Source organism: Neolamprologus brichardi, chromosome 9 (genome assembly GCF_056152115.1).
Source record: "Neolamprologus brichardi isolate AB-2024 chromosome 9, ASM5615211v1, whole genome shotgun sequence".
NCBI classification, from domain to species: Eukaryota; Metazoa; Chordata; class Actinopteri; order Cichliformes; family Cichlidae; genus Neolamprologus; species Neolamprologus brichardi.
In genome coordinates this window covers 23,919,573-23,940,975 of record NC_142112.1, presented here as the reverse complement: position 1 = coordinate 23,940,975, position 21,403 = coordinate 23,919,573, and the positions used below count along the sequence as shown (strand labels likewise).

At 38.0% G+C, this 21,403-nt stretch overlaps 1 protein-coding gene across 2 annotated transcripts in view; it reads right to left on the bottom strand.

Moving 5' to 3' along the window:
- Window positions 1-20,168, bottom strand: part of vipr1b (vasoactive intestinal peptide receptor 1b) — a 49,044-nt gene extending 28,876 nt beyond the window's left edge. The window contains exons 1-3 of one of the 2 annotated variants that reach the window (XM_006795139.3): window positions 19,980-20,168; window positions 10,250-10,340; window positions 7,821-7,931 (exon numbers count right to left, since the gene is read on the bottom strand). In XM_006795139.3, the coding sequence (XP_006795202.3) occupies window positions 7,821-7,931; window positions 10,250-10,340; window positions 19,980-20,030 (253 nt within the window). In that variant the 5' untranslated portion in view covers window positions 20,031-20,168. Of the gene's footprint in view, window positions 1-7,820; window positions 7,932-9,301; window positions 9,356-10,249; window positions 10,341-19,979 lie in introns of those variants that run through there. The other variant, XM_087846164.1, reaches the window with a different exon arrangement.
- Window positions 20,169-21,403: the final 1,235 nt, after the last annotated feature.

Sequence of the window (21,403 nt, the reverse complement as noted above, 5' to 3'; positions counted from 1 at the left end):
AAGGCCTCATACCCAGAAGCTACATCCTTATACATACCATTTTATGACTCTATGTTATGTTAATGGTTAAATCAAATTTATCTGTCTATTTCTCTGTCTGTCTGTCTGTGAGGAACATCAGTTAGTGTAAGTGGATTTGTAACAGTAAAAGCCCCATCAGCCCTATTTTGTATCCAGTGGAGCTGTCAGTGATTGGATATTAGCACATATCAGTCAGGGTAACATTAACTTGCTGGGTCACAGAGCCAGGAGCAGGGAGAAAGCCTGCAGGTGTTGCAAAGAAGTAATGGCTATCTATCAGCACCAATTTAAAAATGGCTCTCAGTGAGGAAAGGAAATGACTGAGAGGTTTGTGTCAGGAGATGTAATTTGATCCCGTGCTTCACTGTTCACCTGTACGCCATGCTTAATTTAATATCCAAACATTTAATCTGAGGCAGATAAAAAAGAAGTGTAAAGAACGTCAGTGAATTAATATACTTCTCAAACTATTAAAAGCTGCATGTCCAATAACTGAGGCCAGAGAGGTTACACAGAGGAGGAACACGTCTGAATATGAGACGGTAAAAATGGGTTTAAAGATTTTAAGGGCACAGTTAAATGTAATCAGAAGAAATTGGGAATATGAATCCATGTGTTACGAGATTATAGCAAAAACTATCTTTATAGTGAACCAGTGTGTCCCCGCAGCTTGACAAAACAGTATTATATTACACCTTTAGTGCTACAATAAAGTTGATTAAAATAAATAAAATAAACTCTTTTCATTTACCGAAACTACTCTCAGATCCTTCTTCATGCCAAATACATGCGCATGCACATGAAACTGACTGTGTTCAAGCTGCACACTGTGTTTGTTTCTGAGGGATAAAAGTTGCATATCTACTTAAGATGTGGATACAAACGTGGTGCAGGGACTCTGCTAGACATCCCAGGTGATGAAACGTCACCGTTAGGCTTTAGAGCCATCGTGTGGCTTCCTGTTTCCTGTTGGGGTAAACATTTATTAGCACTCACAAGTCAATTTTTTGCAGAACCTTATAATAATAGCACACTATTGAGCAATATTAAGGTATTAGTAAGGTACTATATATCATTTATACAGCATTACTCCTCCTTAGTAGGCCATTTATAAATACAGATATGTTATTAGGACTATGATTATTACAAGCAGTGATGTAGCAACACTGACAGCTGTAAATGGTAGTAACAGATGAATAAGCATATCTGTATTTATAAATGACATGATAAGGAGGAGTAATGATATCTAAATGATATGATGTGCTGGCTATTACCTTACTAGTCTTATACCTAATAATGATACCTATATCTAACACACACTTAAGCGTGTGAGATTATTATAAAGTGCTGCCCAACTTTTCTATTCATGTTTCTAGCTTGTTTACTGTACATGCAAATACAATGAAAATAGAAAAATGCAGTCACCTGCTGCAGGTTTTTCACAACCTAAACAGCTTGAATGGCAGTAATAATGCTTGAATTGACAAACTAGAGTTTAACGATCCGTCTCAATACAGCCCAGGGTCACAGTCAAACGCATCAGTCCAACACGCTAACCTTCAACAGCACAAGATTAACGCAAGCAAATTCACAGTAGCAGGTCCCTGCGCAACATAATATCGCCTAATATTTACAATCTATGTTGGTCTGAGAAAGGTGGGAGTCACGGAAAAGTTTCACTGAAGACTTCAGTAAAGTTTCAAGTTAATCATCTTTTGGGAAGAGAGAGAAAACTCGCATCAGTGTCGTACAATCGTATTTTCCTCATCACCTAAGTATGAAGTGTAACAACCACATTCTGCCTAAGCACGTGAGACAAATGAATGGTTTAAACTCAAGTGAAAGATAATGCTTAACTTAATTTCACTCATTACTGCAAAATGAATCAAAACAATCACAGCAAGAGTAATTTATTGCATTACCTGTTAATCACAGCATGTTTTTGAAGACAATGTGACGTCTGAGTGACTGACACCCAACTCGCCAGGAGCAGAGAAAGGAGGACGACTCTCCTCCTTTTTTAAACTTCTCTCTCCATTTTCATGAAATACTACTTCCTGTTCACTGACAGTTTATTTTACACTCCCATGAAATACTGAGTTAATTTCATAACTTCATAACTGCTGTAGTCATTACTGTTGATGGTTGGGAAACTACATCCTTTTATATTTTTTCATATAATAATATTAAAACCATTAGTTAGTAATAAAAGAGAACCAATACGAGCATCAGCAGGATAAGGAGTACTGTGCCATGGTTCTGGTTTCTTGTTGAATATTTCCTTTGTTGGGATTTAACTGATTTCCTTTCTTGTGTTGTTAAAAGTCTCATCTTTGTCCTCCTCTTCACCTTTTGTCAGTGTGTTAGTTCCTTCATTTTCCTTCGTTAATACCTCTTTAGGAATTGCTTTGATGATGCAAAAATACAATCTCATGTCTGTCAGGAAAGCTGGACTGGACAGAAAATGAGTGAAAAATCAGCCAATGTCCAAAGAAAAACTTTGAAACCACTTTATAAAATTACAAGAAAGTCCGACCCATTGGAAACAAATGATAAAGAAATGAGGATTGAGACTATCGTGCAGTACAGTAAATTAGATGTTTTGGTCAATTGGGTCATTTTAATTCATTGCTAGGTGTTTGCTAGGTAACATGAAAACATCATTATATCTGATATACTACTGACGATGTATGAGTTCACAGACAAGAAACAAACACACACACACACACACAGATTTTGTGTATTACAGTAACATTTACAGCATAGTAGATATACTGTAACGACACACCACTACAACCTCAGCACCTAAGGCCCCCAGAAACTCGAAGATTATTTGTTCATTCATCACAAGTCATATAGTAATTAAAATTAGTCATTTTACTAATATCATGAAGGTATACAATTTAACAGGCAATTCTCTTAGTTTAAACTTCACACGTATTACCAACCTACACTGTTGTAATGCCCATTCTTTCTAGCGTACAGGCACCCCAGAACATATTTAGTGAATTAGTATAGCACCTGAGCTTGTAAAGCTCAACCAGGGTCATATCCAGACCCTTGATGATAACTTTAGGCAACAAATGCATTGGTTGAAAAGGTTAATTAGAGATGATAGTTTGTAATACTGCACATATGTTGACTACCAAGTCACTGCTCTACATTTACCCACAAGTCCTGGCAGTACATACAAATAAAAAGTATACAAGATGCCTTTTTTTAAAAATAGGAAACAAATAAAAACATTTATATTCATATAACCAGGGGTAAAAGTGGACTGGCACCTCCATTGATGAGTGATTAAATCCAGTAGGCAGATTAATGCATATTACTATTAAATGAGTTGATTTTTCATGTGCCTGGTGTTACATCCAGTGACAGCATGGAGACGTTTGCTCAGTAATGAGAAAATTATGTTGTCGCTGCTTTCACCATTTTCTTCCTCCTGTGTTGTGTTTATTTGTTCAGATGTAAATAAATTCTGGTCGGTGGTACTTTAGCGGACAGCTAGTGGTACTGAAGAGGAGCGTGCATAAACGGAATAACGTTTTTTTTAAGTGGCAGAAAATGTCAAATGCAACTTTTCAAACAGCACAACAAACACCAGCAAACACACAAATTGTTTGTGTGCTACTTGTTACAAAATGAGCTAAATTACAGCTGTTACATTTCACAGGGAGAAGAAAGAAAAACGTTAATGTGCGGCATTGATAGATGGAGAAAGATGTAAGAAAGACAGGAAATTATTTTCAAAGGTAAGGACTTCTCTGCAAGTTATGAACTGGAAATTTAAGGATATTTGCAAGTAATATCCTTAATCATTTTAGAGTTTTTAACTCAGATATTGGATCTACGTGATGTATTGCTGGATTACGTTTTTGTGAAACATCTTGGGAAACCAACTGAATCAGTGTTATTCAAAGATTGGTGAGTTTGGAGTACTGCATCAAAGTTTATAGCGATGCACTATGTTAGACTGGCTGCATCTAGGGTATTGTTACTAGGGTACATCAAGGTAGCGGACATTAACACCGTGTAATTATGTCTTCCAACAAACTGTCACATTCAAATGAACTTCTAATTAACTGCCTCGAGACAACTGCTGTTGTGATTTGGCATTATATATATAAAACTGGATTGAACTGAATTAATCAAGCCATTAAAAGTTCATAAGGTACCAGTTTGATGCCACCATGTTGCCCCGCTATCTTGAGTTCTGCCTAACCACATGTTATGTATGTAGCTAAAGACTCAATATGTAGCATCTCAAAGGCGGAGGAAAAGAAAACTCGTGTTTTTATACATCTTAAATAGGGTCCTCCACAGTACAACGACGTTACATCCACTTCAAAAACAGTTTCACTAATGTTAACTAACAGCAGCTAACATAGGCTAACAGTAGCTAACAGCAGCACTTACTGACAGTAAAAGTTCAGCTCAACAACTCACTTCAGTTTTGCTGTTATCGAACAGAAGAGAGTTTCACTGACTCATATATGACTTCTTTCACAAAGTTTTCAGCCTCTTGCAGAGTAAACAGACGTTGATTGACAGCTTTGAACTTAGTTCATGTGAACTTAGCTGTGAACTTAGCTAGGATTATGCACTTGAACTGGGAGGCTTACAAAACAAAACTCACTCAACTGCAATCTGCAATCTACTTATATCTAGTATTGAGATTTTACACATTGCAGCTTTAAGGTGTTTATGCCATTGTTTATGTTTTATAGTAGCTTTATAGTGTCTATGAGTTAGAATACAGCTCATAAAACAACAACATATAAGGAGTGAAAAGAAAATATTTCTGCTCAAAATGCTGACTTTATTTAGTTTAGTTACATGTAAATTTTCCACCTAATTTTGTTACACAAGTACAGTGTAAAATGGTGATTTGTACACGTTCAGTTTATACCAAGCACATTTTCCTTACAGATTAGGTATTCAAATAAATCAACCTTTGCTTTTATACATTTCTGTTTCATTTTACTCTGAATTATTGCTTTTTGTATATTGAGAGTGAAAATTTTATTACATTTTTTTCAGAGTGTATCTTTTTGAATTCAGTTAAATCCACAAAGAGCAGTAAATAGTAAAATAGTAGTGAATAGTGAGGAGCAGCACAGGTCAGCTGATCACAGCCTTACCCGGCCTTGACGTAATTATTTTTTCCGGTCTGTCAAATCCTACTTTAACCCCTAAAACACACAAAACAAAACATCCATTTCTCTTTCGAAAACAAAGAGCAAAGACCATCTGTGACAATATCTATCTTCTTTTTCAAGAAATTAGATTTCTTTGTTTAGTCACAGATGTGAAGCTTCGGCTGTAAAGGCATTGAGAGTAAATCTGAAGGACACGAGTTTAGAAAGAAGGTAAAGCTAACAAAAAAAAAAAATCCAAGACAGGCAATATGTAATTGCAAAAAGATAAATGACTGTTCAGCTTTTTTTCTTATGTAGAGCCACTAACAAGATCAAACATTCTTGCTGATGTAAAAAGTGTTAATTTACTGTAAGAGGGGAGCAGGGGCGGAAAGAAACTTGGCTCAATTGCAAAAGTGTGATATATAGAACCTTTTTGGACTTTGTAGATGATATTAAAAAAGTTTTATTGCTTATTTTCCTTGTCTTAGTTCATTGAAACAGCAACAGCCCCTTCCTCTCCTTTGTGTCTGTACCTCGTCCAGAATAAAGGTTAAGCAGGGGTCTGAGCAGTTTTCTTCCAATCTGTGATCGAGTCTGTCCAGACTTTACATCTAGTCCTCGGCTTTGTCCATTCATTACATCTACAGCAACCTCAGTGAAGTTTTAACGTTACCATCAAGCGCTTTTTCAAATTCTATATGCACCATACATACACATTGCAGGTTCAACACAGAACACTAGTATTATGTGCAGACACTTCGATCAGAACAATGTCCTTCCACACAGCACGATGACGCAGTAATTTAACAGTGCAGTTCACTGTGCAGCAAGCTCAGCATAGCTATAGGCTTTCTGTGCATTAGCTTGACAACACATCAGCTTAAAACCTCAATCAGACATGACGGGTATTATGACAGTGCTTATCAGCTCTCTCTGCTTCAGGCTTTGTGCACGCTCATATAAAAGGTGTCATTTGGCTCTCCTTCTGCACAAAATGGATCAATTGAAGGCTGCCTATTTTTGTCAAAGACACTATCAGAAAAAAGGTGATAGGGACAGATAAAGAATGGGATGTGAAAATATAATCGCAAAAGGCGACACAGATCCTGCAAATGAGTCAAGAGAGGTAATATATTTAGAGATGTAATATGTTTATTTTAACCCTCGTGTGCTTGACATTTATTTCTTAACCATCACTCTTTGACAGCTGCTATCTTATAGTTCTGACAACATATTTATATTTATACATGAGTACATATCCTAGTGAGAGAGAGAAAGATGTTGAAATCAATGTAATTTGTGGTCACATCCAAGTTAAATTTAATTATTCTTTAATTTAATGTTCTCATCTTTACTCTTTTACCTGCAGTTCCAGCAGCATAAAATGGACTTGGTGGTAAATTACAGTCAAATGTAAAAGAATTTATGTATTTATACATCTGCATAACCAACTGAATGCAGGTAAATTCTGTACAGTAAAACTTCACTCCACGACTTCCTTTGAGGTATTAAGCACAGCTTAATAAGTTGCAAAATCTATTCCTTCAGAAAACCCTCACAACACGTGATCAGGAATCAGGGAAAATGTGGTGGAAAAAGACAAATTTGAACAGAGTCTGAAATGAGATTTGCAGATTTGATTTTTTTAAGCTTTTCTCAGTGAAAGCTAAAATGAGACCTTTTATTTTTTTAATGACTTTCAGAATGTGATCTGTGATTTTACCACAGCCACACTCGATTACTGCAGTTCTTTATATGCCAGAGCGTGCCAGGCACAATTATGACGATTGCAGTTAGTCCAAAATGCTGCTACTCGTAAATGAAAAGATGAACATATTAAACTTACCTTGGTATCGTTAAACTGGCTACCTGTACAGCTTAGGATTCATTTTAAAACCCTTGTAATTGCTTGCATCGGCTTGCCCCTGAGATGTTTGATATTTATGGTTTATTCCGCTTATCAGAGGCTTGAGTCAGCTGAACACTTCCAAGCACCAACCTGACTTCTACAGCTAATCGGTAAGCTTCACTAACAGTAGTCAACTTTTAAAAACTGTGCTAGTGGGCATCAGTTTAGCTCAGTGGGTGAGCAGACGACAGTATGTCGCATGTCTAGAGGCCTGGCTTTGATTCAACCTGCATGTCCTCCCGTTCTCTCTCTCTCTCCCCACTATCCTGTCTGTGTTTCCCGCTCCACTATTACATATATAGGACTGTTTTAACATTAAAGTTGATAATCATGTGCTTTGGTTGATTTTAGGCTGACACGGTTAAATTCAGCCTATTCTTTTTGCATTTTAATAAAATGGATACATGCAAAACCTTTGGATGGATTTGTCGTGTCAAAAATGATGAAATGAAGCTCTTTATGGGCCTCATGAATCAATATCCAATCCAATCTCCCCTGAGATGTTTGCTGTTGGGCATCCAGTGACTGTCCTTGACAATTTAAATGTCCATTTGTATGCAATCTGTATGGCATCTTTAGGCTTTTTGGTCACAAAGCAGTTATTTCCTTCATAAAGAAAATTACATACATTTAAATGACGGTTAGTTTTCTTCTTCTCGAGCTTGTTATTTTACAGAAGAGCACATAGAGAACATCTGTTATTCCTTGTTTTGTGCACTTACATAAACTCAATGCAAACGATTTACCTTTCTGATGGTCACTGAAGTAGCTGAAATAAGGCGGGCAGGTTATTGTAACCACCTCTCCGACCCGAGCTGAAGGCCAGCAGGTGATGATGTCCCACATGCCTTGGCATCCTGCCAGGTGAACATAATAACATCAATATGGCATCGCTCATATTGTAAGAGACACACGTGAAAGCACCAACACCACGATTACAAAATGAAATCATGTTCAACACTGAAGCCAAATTGAATAAATAATTAATGGCAAGCAGCAGCTGCGTGTTATCACTCAGTTTCACTTTAGGGACTTAGTTACAGGTTTAGAGTTTTGTAAATGTCATAATACGGGTTAAAGAAAAACTCATTCATGGTGGTTTCATCTTCTATGCCTCCAATGTTCAAGCTACATTTTAAACATATTGATTTGTCACAATCAATATTTAATCAGCTTGACATTTTTCTGAGATAATGGACTGCCTGAGAGTCTCAGTGGAAACTTTATCAGAGACACTAATATGGAGTTAGGCCCCTACCTTAATAATAATTATTCTATAGATGAAACAATTTTTTGGGGAAAGATGGAGATTTTCATCCACAGTTACTGCAGGTTTGCTGAGATCTGGTGACTGTGGATGCCGTTTGACTCCAGTGAACTCACTGTCATATATAAGAAATGATACTGAGTTTAAGATGATTCGAGCTTTGTGACATGGTGATACGTTGTAAAATGGACCCATGCTTTCATGTTGTTTACATCAAATTCTGACTACACAGGAAAGGCCATTTATATGGATACACCGTAATAAAATGGGAATGGTTGGTGATATTAAAGTCCTGTTTGTGGCACATTAGTATATGTGAGGGGGCAAACTCCTCAAGATGGGTGGTGACCATGGTGGCCATTTAGAAGTCGGCCATCTTGGATACAACTTTTGTTTTTTCGATAGGAGGAGGGCCATGTGACACATCAAACTTATTGGTAATGTTACAAGAAAAACAATGGTGACCCCCTTAGACTTTTATCTTTGGGGTCATCTGAAGGCAATTGTCTATGGTGTGAAGATACGAGATGTGCAGCACCTGAAACTACAGATACTGGATGCCTGTGCTGGCATTTCTCCTGCGGTGTTGCTATCAGTGTGTGAAGAGTGGGAGAAGAGGGTTGCATTGACAATCCAACACAATGGGCAGCACATTGAACACATTTTATAAGTGGTCAGAAACTTGTAAATAACTCATGAAAGAATAAAGTTACGTTGAAACCAAACACACCATTGTTTTTCTTTAATCTATTATTATTTTGAACATATTTTTAATTGTTTTTTAAGTTCTTAATTCATTTTATTATTTTATTTATAATTAGTTATTATTTTTTTTATTAATCTAATAAAATCTAATAAAAAATACAAATTTCTAAATAATAATTTTGAAAAACAAAAGTGAAAACCTAGCAGTCTGAAAGTGTTATTCAGCTGCACCTTTCAAATACATGACTTACTTACTTGACTTATAACACCCGAGTTAACTCCAGGAAATGATGACGTGAGCAATGCAAAGCAAACAAACAGCTTCATTATGACATCTTGTGCAATCACCATATTGTCTTTTAATAAAATGTTTATACTTGATTAATGCTACATGCTAAAATCTACTTTCAATCAAAATGTTTTAATGTCTAAAATATTATAAGAAAACCAAGGAACTGCTGAAGGATCCCTTGATGTATAATGTTGCACCGCCATAGTCTGTAAGCTTATGGTTCCTCACAAACACTCATGTTAACTCAGTTACTCAGAATGTGACCCCTGACTGCCACTTCAACTATCTTCCGGTTGAGGAAGTAGATAAGAAAGTAGAAAAATAAGGGCCATTACAGCAATAAAGAACACTGTTTCCACTGTTCCCTTAACGCAGCATGCCGTATATACAGCATGTGTTGTGATTTTTTATTAAAATGAAAGGAAATGGAGATAGTGCCAACGACGTTTAACATCAATATTTCACTGCGTTCCTAAAGTCACAGGAAGGACGGCCAAGCAGATATCTCAGTGGGCCAAAAAGAGAAGCATACATTACATTTTGAATCTAAATTGGTGTCTGAGTTAAAAGGCATTGGTGTATTTTTAGCTACTTTAACAGGATAAAAGTGTACTACTGTTATGAATGTGGCTTATTGCTGTGCCTCCTTGTTTGTGTCTCCTGCTGTTTGTCTGTCATTGTGTTACATGTTTCTATTTCAGTCTCTTCCTGTTTTATTTTGAAAGTTATTTTCCCTCTCGTGTCTTAATGTGGCTGTTATGTCCTGAAGAAATGTATTTCTGAAATATAAATTCACACACTGTCTGACCTCACCTTACTCTATATTTACTAAGTATGCCTCCCTTTTTCTTTAAATAGCCTTTTGCACACCCTAAAGAGCTGGAGAGACTACATATGTTTTCCATAATGACCTGAAGTGACGTTCCCAGAGGTGCTATTTTCACAGCGCTCTTTCTCCAGCTGGATCTCGTTCACCACGTCGCACATCTGCACCGATAGCACCTACGGACGAAACAGAAAGCACATTTAAGTTTCAGGAGTGAAAAAATGCCTCTATTGGCCTGCAACAGAAAGAACGTCTATTTAGCAAGGTGCACACAAGAACACCAGAAAACATGAGCTTGCAGTTATATTAGTAAACATTTTCTCGTCACCATCACCAGCTTTTCATGCTATATGTTATTAGACTGAACTAATAACTAATAATACGCTAAGTAGAAAGAAATGTTCTCAAACTGAGCCTTTTTTTCCAGGGAAATAGATTGTCTTGTACAAATAAATTAGGGAGAGGAGAAGGGAGCCACTGAGTAATCTGCTGTGACTGTTCATCTGTGTCAACACACGCTGAAAAATGCAGGATGACAGCTGCTAGTGGAGAGCCGGTGGGTCAATGAAAATGTGTAAGACGAGCAGTAAGGAGCTTGAGAAGGTCACTGGAGATGAGGAGGGAAAAGTCGGCGTGAAGCAGAGCGTATTCATGAACTGCTAGTGAAGAGCTTCAGTGTGCACCTTGCTAACCAAGCGGCAACGCTCAAAGCAGCAAAGGTCACAGTGAGGAGGGCTAAAGCACAAAGATGCATTTATGCTTGTTCGACTCATCCTCTCTATATGTGGTCCTTCACGAGTCCCGGCCACCTTTGAACTGTCAAACATCAAATGATCCTCATCAATCATCCAGAAATGTCCTACTTAGTGCAGGGTTGAGTTCCCAAATGATATTACATTGCTGTAAACAGCAGTCAGCGATGCAATGCGCACCCCGGGCAAGAGAAACACCTCAAACCATCACAAATGAAAAAGGGCACGTCTCATGTTAGTAGTTTAATGAGGCATGGGATAGTCAGAGGTTCATCTGTTAAACAAGTGATCCTCTCGCAGCACGAACACTGATATATCAGTGTTGCATTATCATACGCTGATATGAGCCCAATATTCGTCTGAACTGCCAAAGGTCAAACACCAAATTAGGTGACATTTACACGTGCTAATAAAAATGTCCCGCTTTATCAGCTGTCATAAAACAGTGATGAGAGGACCAACAAGCAGAACACAGAGGCAGGTGGGAGACACAAAACAAAAACAGAAGCACAAAAAGCACAGTCACACTAGATTAAAAATAGAACACTAACCCGCGTGAAAATTGACGGCTTTCCAGTGACCAAATTGAATTACAAGAAGATGGGGTGATTAACTGGTCGCTCATAGGTTAAGCATGCAATACCCTCAACCTCTAGATGACCACTTTCGATGTCAAGGTGATTGCTCAAGACACCTGGTGGGAAGCAACCTGTCTCCAAACAATCATCGTCTGACTTGGACTGACTGGAATCACTCTTCATTAGTGAAGCTTTGCAAACCATTGTCATCTAATTTATAAACACAGATTTCTATGACATTACAATCAGTCTGAGTGTGTCTGCTGTGATCAGTGCAGCTTGTCTGCGTATCAAAAATAAGCAGTATCACATGCACTCAGGACCATAACATCAACATTAAAAATACTGGGAGCCCCCAGTGCTACCCCTGTGTCCTAGTAGACATGCCTACAGTTATTGCATTCACAAAATGTTCAGAAAACTTGACCTCTCACCTTGACCTTAAGGTCGAGGTCACTGAGATTTGAGTTCGGCTGAGATTTTTAGCAGGTATATCTATGAAATCGAGTTGTCCAGCTGCCCGACAGGGTAACAACAATACCCCATCAGCCTTTTTTAGTAGTAAAAATCTATTTAAGTTTAACTTACACCTACTTTTACTTTTAGTTAAAGTTCAAATAGTAGAATCCAAGTGGGATCCAGCTTTGGGAACAACAAATTAGTGCAGCCTCAATGCTTCTGGCAGCAACAGAGTTGGTTCAAAAACAACTCCCTACTCATTATATCAGACTTAGATTAAAATATTATGAAGAGCAGTAAATTATTCTTGAATGAGATCAGGAAGGCTGGAGTGCTTTACTTCACAACTCTGTTTTTATTCATGCATAAATAACGCTTACAGGAGCACTTCCAGGATTTTTTTTTTTAGATTCGGGTGGCACAGGGGGATCCAGCAATGAGAAAGGGGAGTGGGAGGATTGTTTCTACCAGATGTTGACCAGTTGACCATTCGCTGAGTTACAATGATGGTAACGAGCACAGACCTCCTGCCTCCATACATTAGGAGACCAGTATTTAATAGCAGGTGCCCTGATGCACAAGATCTAACAGCGATTTAACCGGATAAGAAATAGTCTGTTTTCAACAGTAAATATATTTAATTTTAACAGGTAGGACTAGCGAGACCTCTTTATCCCCCGTGTAGCTTCCACCCATTGTTGCATTTTGTTCCTGGGGCCTCCCTTCGGCCCCACCTTTGACACTTTGATGAAAACTATATATAACTGATCAGGATGTTTGTGAATCTAGGAACCCACCTTTGTTGTCACAGCTTTGCTAACCTAACATAAAGATAATTAAAAGATGCCCCCAGTGACTGACCTGCAAACAATGATTGATCAAACACAAGAAAAGCTGTCAGAAGAAGCTACTTCTGGCTGCTCCCATATGCTGTGGAATCACCACAGTGGGTTTGATTTTGTTTGACATGGTAGTTTGTACACCAGTTACCCTTCCAGTCATCCCCCAAGATCAAACTGGGGGGGGGGGGGGGGGGGGGGGGGGAGGGGGGGGGGGTCATTTTTTAATCAAATGTGCAAACCACTACACTACATTATGTTAAACTTAATATGTTTTAGTTTAACCCTGTGATATCTATCGGCTATCTAAAAATAGCAAACCATTGCCTCCATTGAGAGCACATATAAGGATTTTCTCATCTGATGCCTTTTCAAGCTCACTCTCAACACTCTCTGTATATTTACAAACTGTTTAACGGTCGGCAATCAGAAGAATGACATTTAAAAAATTACTTGAGATTGCATGTTGTTGTTGTTCTGCCAGGGCTATGGTTCATGTTTTCCCAGACTGAGTCCTTCCTTCTTGGATATTAATAATTCAAACATTGTAAAGTATAATAAGATGGCATTCCTTTAAAAAGTTAGCAAAATTTTAATGATGAAGTTCAGTGCACGGTACGAACCATGTAAAACCTCGCTGTAATTTGCCTGTCCACACTGCACTGCCTTCCCTGAGTGTTACTCATTGCCTCGCTTGCTCTCTTGAAGGTCATCCTGACACTCTCATAATCCACACAACTTTGGGATGAGAGTCTTTGCCTGTGACTGATTACAGCAGAAAGTCCAACATATCCTCAGGAAATGGTAGCAGCACTGCTTGAGAGGAAAGAAAACTGCTAGCTCTCATGTTGGGCAGACCTTTCAGTAACCCTGTTTTTCATTAGAATGATGTTGATTGTAAGACAATGTAAAAATGAAGCACTTTAGAGATGATCTGGGTCCAGAAACCTCTCTGAGTGGAAAATACTATCCTCATAGTGAGTTTACATTGCAGACTACAAGTTCCTCCAGTCCGTGACAGAAAGTTTTATTATGTGCGCGAGTGATTTAACATCTCCACTGCAATTATAATGTCAAGTACAGTGACGGTTACATTAGTCACTAAAAGCTCCTTTTAAAAAAATCATTACACCATTGAGAATATTTGTTTGCTATCAGTATAGTGTTGTTTAATGTGTGCAAAATGGTGTAGTAATGATATCACTGCAATAGGGTTCACCAATGCACTAAATGTACTGATCAAAACATTATATTTACTTTGGCAGATGCAGATTAAAGCTGATTTGCATCTGTAGTCGCCAAATGTTGGACAACCCCACAGCAGTCTGATTACCCAGCGTCAAATATTCACTCACTGGCCACTTTAGTTAAACCTTACTTGTATTGTGTTGGGATACTTCATGGCTGACTGAACTATGTGAAAGAAACATCAGAGATTTGGTTCACAGTGACATGATAGTGTCGTGCAGTTGCTGCAGATTTGAGCAATTTTAGCACCACAAACTAACTGTTTGAGCCACTGTTTTGAGTTTGTAGCTGACAGGGGTAGCCCTTGGTGTGGTCTTCTGTTCCCAGAGCCCATCTGCTTCAAGGTTTACCATGTTGTGCATTCAGATATGCTCTTCTGCATACCTTGGTTTTAACATGTGATAATTTAAGTTACTGTTGCCTTCCTATCAGCTCAAATTCTCCTCAACTTGGCATTTTCACCCATAGAACTGGCGCTCACTTGATGTTTGATAGTTGTACAGATCTTTGTAAACCCTAGAGATGGTTGTGTGAGAGAATTCGAGTAGATCAGCAGTTTCTGCAATACTCAGACCAACACCAACAACCATGCCAAAGTGACTTAAATCACCTTTCTTCCACATTCTGATACTCAGCTTGAACCTCAGCAGGTTATTCTGAGCATCCCTACAAGCCTAAATGGTTTGAGTTGCTGCCTTGTGATTGGTTATTTAGTGTGTTAAGCAGCTAACCTACTGCAGAATTTAGCAGCCAAACAAATAGTAAATTGTCTGGTAATTATAGAGTGCTTTTCTACGCTATACTTCATCGTGGGGACCAAAAATAGAGAGCAAAAAGCAGTTTTATGTCCTAATGTCTTAGAAAAATCCCTCCGAGTCAATAAGTATATGTGAAAATCTAAATTTCTTTGACTTGTAATACTGTCAGGTGTTTTCTGATTACTTGGCGTCTGGTGTCTTTTGAATGGCCAGTGTTTCAGGACTTTGGGTCGATGTCTGTCAACTATGATTGGTCAATAGAAATCAGACTACAAAATAAAATTTAAAAAACAGGACAATAAATTGTGTCCCTTTCATACAGACTCTGTTAACATGCAAATATTTACTTATAGAGATTAATGTACTTATATTTTGTATTTGTATACATTTGTTCTGCTGCCCCCTACTGGCAGGGTTTAACCAAAGGACTTAAAGCAAGAGACTCAATAAGTTTAAATAATTAAACTTTATCTGTTTGTGTTTTCAACTTTAGTGATTATGCATGCTGACTCCCCACAGTATAACAGGGGCATCCTGAATCTCATTAACACCCAACACGTGTGTTATCTTTACAATGACAAATCTCCATTTAAATTCTTTTTTTATGTTTATTTGAATAAATTGTGTTTTCTAAAAATAATAATAATAATAAAAAGATCTGGGTAACAGCCAACAATTTTAAAAATGTCAATGATAATTAAAGTTGCTTCGTGTCTTGCAGCTTTTGCAAATTGTAACTCATTTTGAATGTGACGTTTCCCAAAAGCCATTAATGCTGCATAAACAGAAGAGAAACTGAAACAAAGTCCCTCATCAGGGAAGAAAACAGACATAGCAGTGGAATGTGAGCATGGCTTTCTACTATAGGCTGCTGGGATCAAGCTTTTCTATTGCATGGAGGTAGTTTATTAGTTCACATAATCCTTTATATTGTGAATAGAGCCAGAGCACACAAAGAGGTAGACCAATGATAAAACAGTCATCAGAGTTCACAGCAAGGGATTCATACAGCTGGAGTGATACAGGAGGGGAGGAGATGCGACAGTGATCTATAACTGGGCTCAAAAAGGAGGAGACAAAAACTAAGTGCTTGCCGCTTGAGATACTGGAAACCTACTAATACCAAGCACTTAGACAGCCAACTATGGAGATGACTGTATTGAGGAATGAATCAAAAGCGCCAGCGCCAAACTACGCAAAATTGTACAGATGATAAGTGGACCTCATCAAAGACTTAGCTACAAGCACATATACACACAGAACACGTATGCACGTTGTCTCAGTGTGGAAAACGTTGCATAAATACCTGCAGGATTTAAAGTTTTGGTTGCGTAGACCTCATTGTGAGCAGTGCAAGGAAGTATTTAGCGATTGTTGTTATATATAAGTGGCTCCCAGTTTGAGATAACAATCAAATTCTAAAAAAGAGGAAGAGCTGACAGAAGAATGAAAGGTGAAACTTGTGTCTGACATTGTGGACTAATGTGTTTTTCCCAATTCTACACTTCACTGAACAAAAATAAAGCAGCATCTAAATAATGGTTGCCTGTTGTTAAAAATCTGACAAAAAACGAAGGATTAAACGCCGTGCAAGCCAAACAAACAAGAGCACAGGACACGTCTGACACGACTTGAGCAGTATTTTGAATTGCTCTCAGTTACTGAGAACAATGTGCTTATGCATGGTCTTCAAAGAGCTTGTGTGATTATCATGTTGTTTCTGAATGATCAAACTGTGGATTTATGTGGTTCCAATTATGCAGTGCCGTTTCCAGTTGCCAGTACAAGTGCCAAAATTAGCTGAAGGAGTAGCTGCTGCCACATATCTGTAACCAATAACCCAAAGCAGCTCTGCTTTAACACAACTTGTTGCTCTATGATCAGTTCAGAGTGAGCTTTCATCAATTGTGCGGTATTTGTGAAATACAATCTTTGATAAATAAAGCTAAAATTTTGGAATATTTCACATCAGTCTTTCACAGCGCAGTTTTCTCCAAGTACATCCTAATGGGCCAAACGTCTGTTTGTCTGTTTGTTTGTTTGTTGGTCCACAAACTCCTCCAACACAATCAGGAGCTGAACAACCAAACTCGACACACAGGTACCTCTTCGGCCACAGAAGGTTCTTATCAATATTACATATATGATGCAATCCTGTTGCCAAGCAACCACCTACCAATGGGCTCAAATGAATAACTTTTAATGTCCGTGCACCTATAACACCTCGAAAAATCATTGTTTTATTTTAAATTCAGCACAGCAACATCTAATTTACATGCACAAAACTATGACATATAGATAGTGATTGCTGATGCCACTGTGTTGCCATAAGAGGCTACATAATGGACAACACAATAGTAGACTACAGCCAGATTTATATAATAGAGCAGGCTTTGAGTGTTGCAGGGATTAATTTTTATACAATAGACCTCATATTTATCTTTTACTTATTTATATAAATAAGATTTACAACCCCTGGTTTTTCAATATGATTAAGTATTACAGTTTGCCAACAGCATGAACAGACCAAACAATACCGTAACATCTGCACGTGCTAGTATTTAAAAAAGATCCTATTACATGCACATTTAGAAATATAGGCCTGTTTTGAACTGCATTCTTGTGGCCTTCTGCTTCCTTAGACGACTGTTTTTGATTGCACACCATTATTTCTGAAGCATTCTTTATGCTTATCCTTTGAAAGTAATCCTATAATGCTACAGATATTTTAATTTCTATTTTTGCACAGTCAAAGTTTGGAAATGCTGACTTACTGTGTGACTGCAGAGAGAGTGGAAACATCTCTAAGCTTTAAGAGCCCGTGGTGGAAGAAGTATTCAGTGCCTTCACTTGCTTACTTTAAGAAGCAATATGATACTACTGTTGAAATACTCCACGAGTAAAAGTGTTTTACTATCTTCCATGATGTTTTAGGGGTAATATAACTGATTCATTAATGTGTTTGCTGAGTTTTACTGCTGCAGAAATTTAAGGTTGAGCTATTTTGAACAAACTTCATAAACTGTTGGATGGTTTAATCTGCACCATGTGTTTGTAGGATCAGAGCCCCGTGAGAACTATGCTTCTCAAAGTCCTGTTTTCTGCATTTTCTAGCTTTATTTTACGTTTATAACCTGCTAATATTTAAAAAGAATTGTCAGCCAACAAAGGAACACTATATCCTTCAGCTTGATTTTATTTTAAAATCTCCAAATTTGGAGATATGCGGTTTGCCTCAACTTGAGAGGAGGAATATGATCGTTTTAATATGCCACTAAAGCTTACGGACAAATACATAATGTTAATATTTGTCTCTGAGATGGAGTAGAGATTGAAATTATCATAAAATTCAAAACAGCACCTGAGTAAATGTACTTAGTTACATTCATCCACTGGTACAGACACACAAGGATATTAAGGCAGAAAATATATTTGCTTTTTTGTCCACACTTAAACCAAAACAGAAAAGTCATTTTCAAGCATCGGAACGGAAACTGTTTGAAGAAATAAAATACGTTTGTGCTGCACCTCCCACACCACCCCACAGTGTAAATGGGTTTCTGTGATTATTTGGAAGAAAGGTTCCTTAAGGTTTTTCTCACCTGGTTTCATATTCAGAGAGAGAGACGAGGAAGAGAAATCATTATTAAACCCACCCCCCACCACCACCTCTCATCCCTGTCCCTGTTCTTCTCCTTCTCCCATCTGCATTCTGTTAAATCAATAACAGCAACATCTTACCACTAACATACCCTTTTTAACCACTTTCTTCACTTCACTCAGCACCACAACTCCTTACTGGACATATTGATGAAACATGTCACGGTGTGTTATTATAAAGCAGCCATCTAAGGACTTAGGGGGGGGGGGGGAAAGAGACAAATATACTGCATATGAGCCAATAAAGTATGTCAACTAATCACACATCTGGCTAAGCTAAAACGTCCGGCTGAGCCTGATATCAAAGAGTCGTGGGAGGTGAGCGGGGAGAAATTCTCACACAGGCAAATACCGCAGATGTTCACAGTGTAGTCTGCCTGAAGAGAGCTTCTGTGGAAAGCATTGAGGAACCCTTGCTTCAGGGACAGATGACTCAGATCAGCACAAAATTATAACTATTAGTAGATATTTGTCTATTTCTTTTCTCTCCCACATGTCTGAAAATTCCTCAGTTCACTGAAACTACAGGTTCCTGACAGAGATCAGATGAATAACGAGCTAATCTCTGCCCTCAGTTACTGAAATGCAGTGAGAGCCCTCTTCATATTCCAAATATTCTCAAATATTGACTGTTGTGAACCGGTGCTATTGTGTAGTAAAAAAATAAAACTGAAGTGAAATTCACATAACATTTCTGAAAAATGAGGCAAAAACTGACGGCGCTTTGGTTTGTTGCTCACAAAAGGACCGAAAGGTACAACCGAGCAGACCAGCAGAGACTCATGCCTCACTCCTGCTTACGTCTACAGTGAGTGTAATTTTAAGGAGATGCGGGAAAGCCTATGCATCCATCACTGACAGTGCAGGCTTAGAAAAACTCCCAGCAGCAACACTGAGTGCCACTAAAAGGTGACTTATTACCAGGTGGCAATGCTCAAAGGCTTTCTATGTAATTATATAAACCTAGAGAGAGTACAACTATTTACTAGAGTAGTAAAAATAGAGCCTAGGTAAATTACTCCACTCATCCACCTGGGAGAATGGATGAAAATATATATTTATTGTATACAATAAATAAAACAGGCGGAGGAACAAAGTAAAAAGCAGCCAGACTGGTGGATTTCACACACAAAGGTTTCACAACGAATTCTGATCTGAACCACTATCATGTGCGATCTTTTGATTTAGAGGACTTTTTATTTTACTACACTCACGTTAAAAAAAAAAAAAAAAAAAAAAGCCAACAGTTCACGTTGCCAGCTACTGAAATTACCCAACCACACATATATTGCTGGGTGAAAGCAGCCTAGTTTATCTTTCTAAAGCCAGATGTCTTACGAGGAGATGAACAGGAAATATCATAGAGCAGGAAAAGTAAAATAGTAGTAAAAGGGTTTTTGTTTCATTACATTAAACACACTCAAAAATGTTTTTTAAGAGTCCAACAGCGGATTTAATCTAATATGCCTGTAGTAAAAGTATAAATTAATGGTTTCAGTATGAAGAGAGACAGAGACTTACTTTTGGCAGGTATCCGCACAACACCAGAAGGAGCAGCTGTGCAGAATCCATCCTGTCCTTAGATTTTTTTTTTTATTCTCTTTGGGTAAAAAACCTCCTTTGGAGACTGGTTTAAGTGTTTGAGGAGAAGTGAGTGCGTATGTTTACGCGTGTTTAGGTGTGTGAGGTAAACCGCCTACGCTCCATCGGATTGCGCTTTTCTGTGTGCGCTCCTCCAGCAGAGGAGCTGCGTCTGCTTCCCTGTACCCGCCCCCTCTCCCATTCACAACTCCACGCCGCCTGTCACGTCCCTGAAGACTGCTGACAAGTCTGTCAGGCTGGTTAATTGTGAACACAATGCATGCATTTGTAGACAAACACGCCGATTCTCCACAGCGAGGCTAGTGACAACACACACTGCGGAATAAACCCTGCAAGTGTGGGTTGGTGTTTTCCTGCAGATTTTATGAAGTATTGTGTTGCATGTGTTAGAACCATAGATGATTGCATTATTCAAAGAGTCAAACATTGATTATGGAGAGACTGAGAATATTACAAACAGAAATAAACATGACATACAATGTTATATGTTTCTTGAATTCATGAAATATTTACCAAGCTGACTCACTAAATATTTGTCGTGCTTATTGTTTTCTTGCTTAGTGTTTTCTTCTTCGTGTGCGTCACTACTTTGCATTTCACTACCATCAAATGTAAATCAAGAGGGGGCTGTGAAACTAACTGCAAGGAAGCATAATGTTTGTATATGCTTGTATACAGTACGACATAGAGAAAGTCACTGCGAAGACATCCACTGGTTTGTAGATTAGAGGTTCTGACGCCTGGTTTAAGCACTTTTATCTTTTGCAGCTGGATGTTTGGACAGGAGCAGTGAAGTGTTGAGTTATAAGCTAAGAAAAGCTAGCTTGGTTATCAGAGCCCATCCATCTGTATTGCTGTAGCATTCAGACAATAGCTGCTAACTTTGCTAACTTTTAAATAAAATATTGCTAGACTTTCACTTTGTGTAGCTAGCCCTGTTGATTTACAGCAAGAAGGTCCGCTATGCATGTTGGGTAAGTTTGTGAGTTTGATTTTTAAGGTAATTAGCATTTAGCTTTTAAATATAGAAATAACATGTGCTTACATGTCTATTAACTGTCTGTTGGTGTGAATGCTTTGCTGTCCCTGTCATGGTAGTTATGAAATTATTTTATAACTCAGTAAAGAAATATTAAGAGCATCAATTTGTCCTTCACTTTATGAGAAACATAAAATGGTCACATCTTGTTAGTTCTTTTTATAACTTTTGCTAAAATTACGGGATACTGCGCTTAAATGTAAACCAGGAGGAATTTGTTTCGGGGTCATGGTGTAATAAAATAGTGACATAGAAATAAAATATAGAATAGTATATGCAATACATAGCCATATAAATATTAATA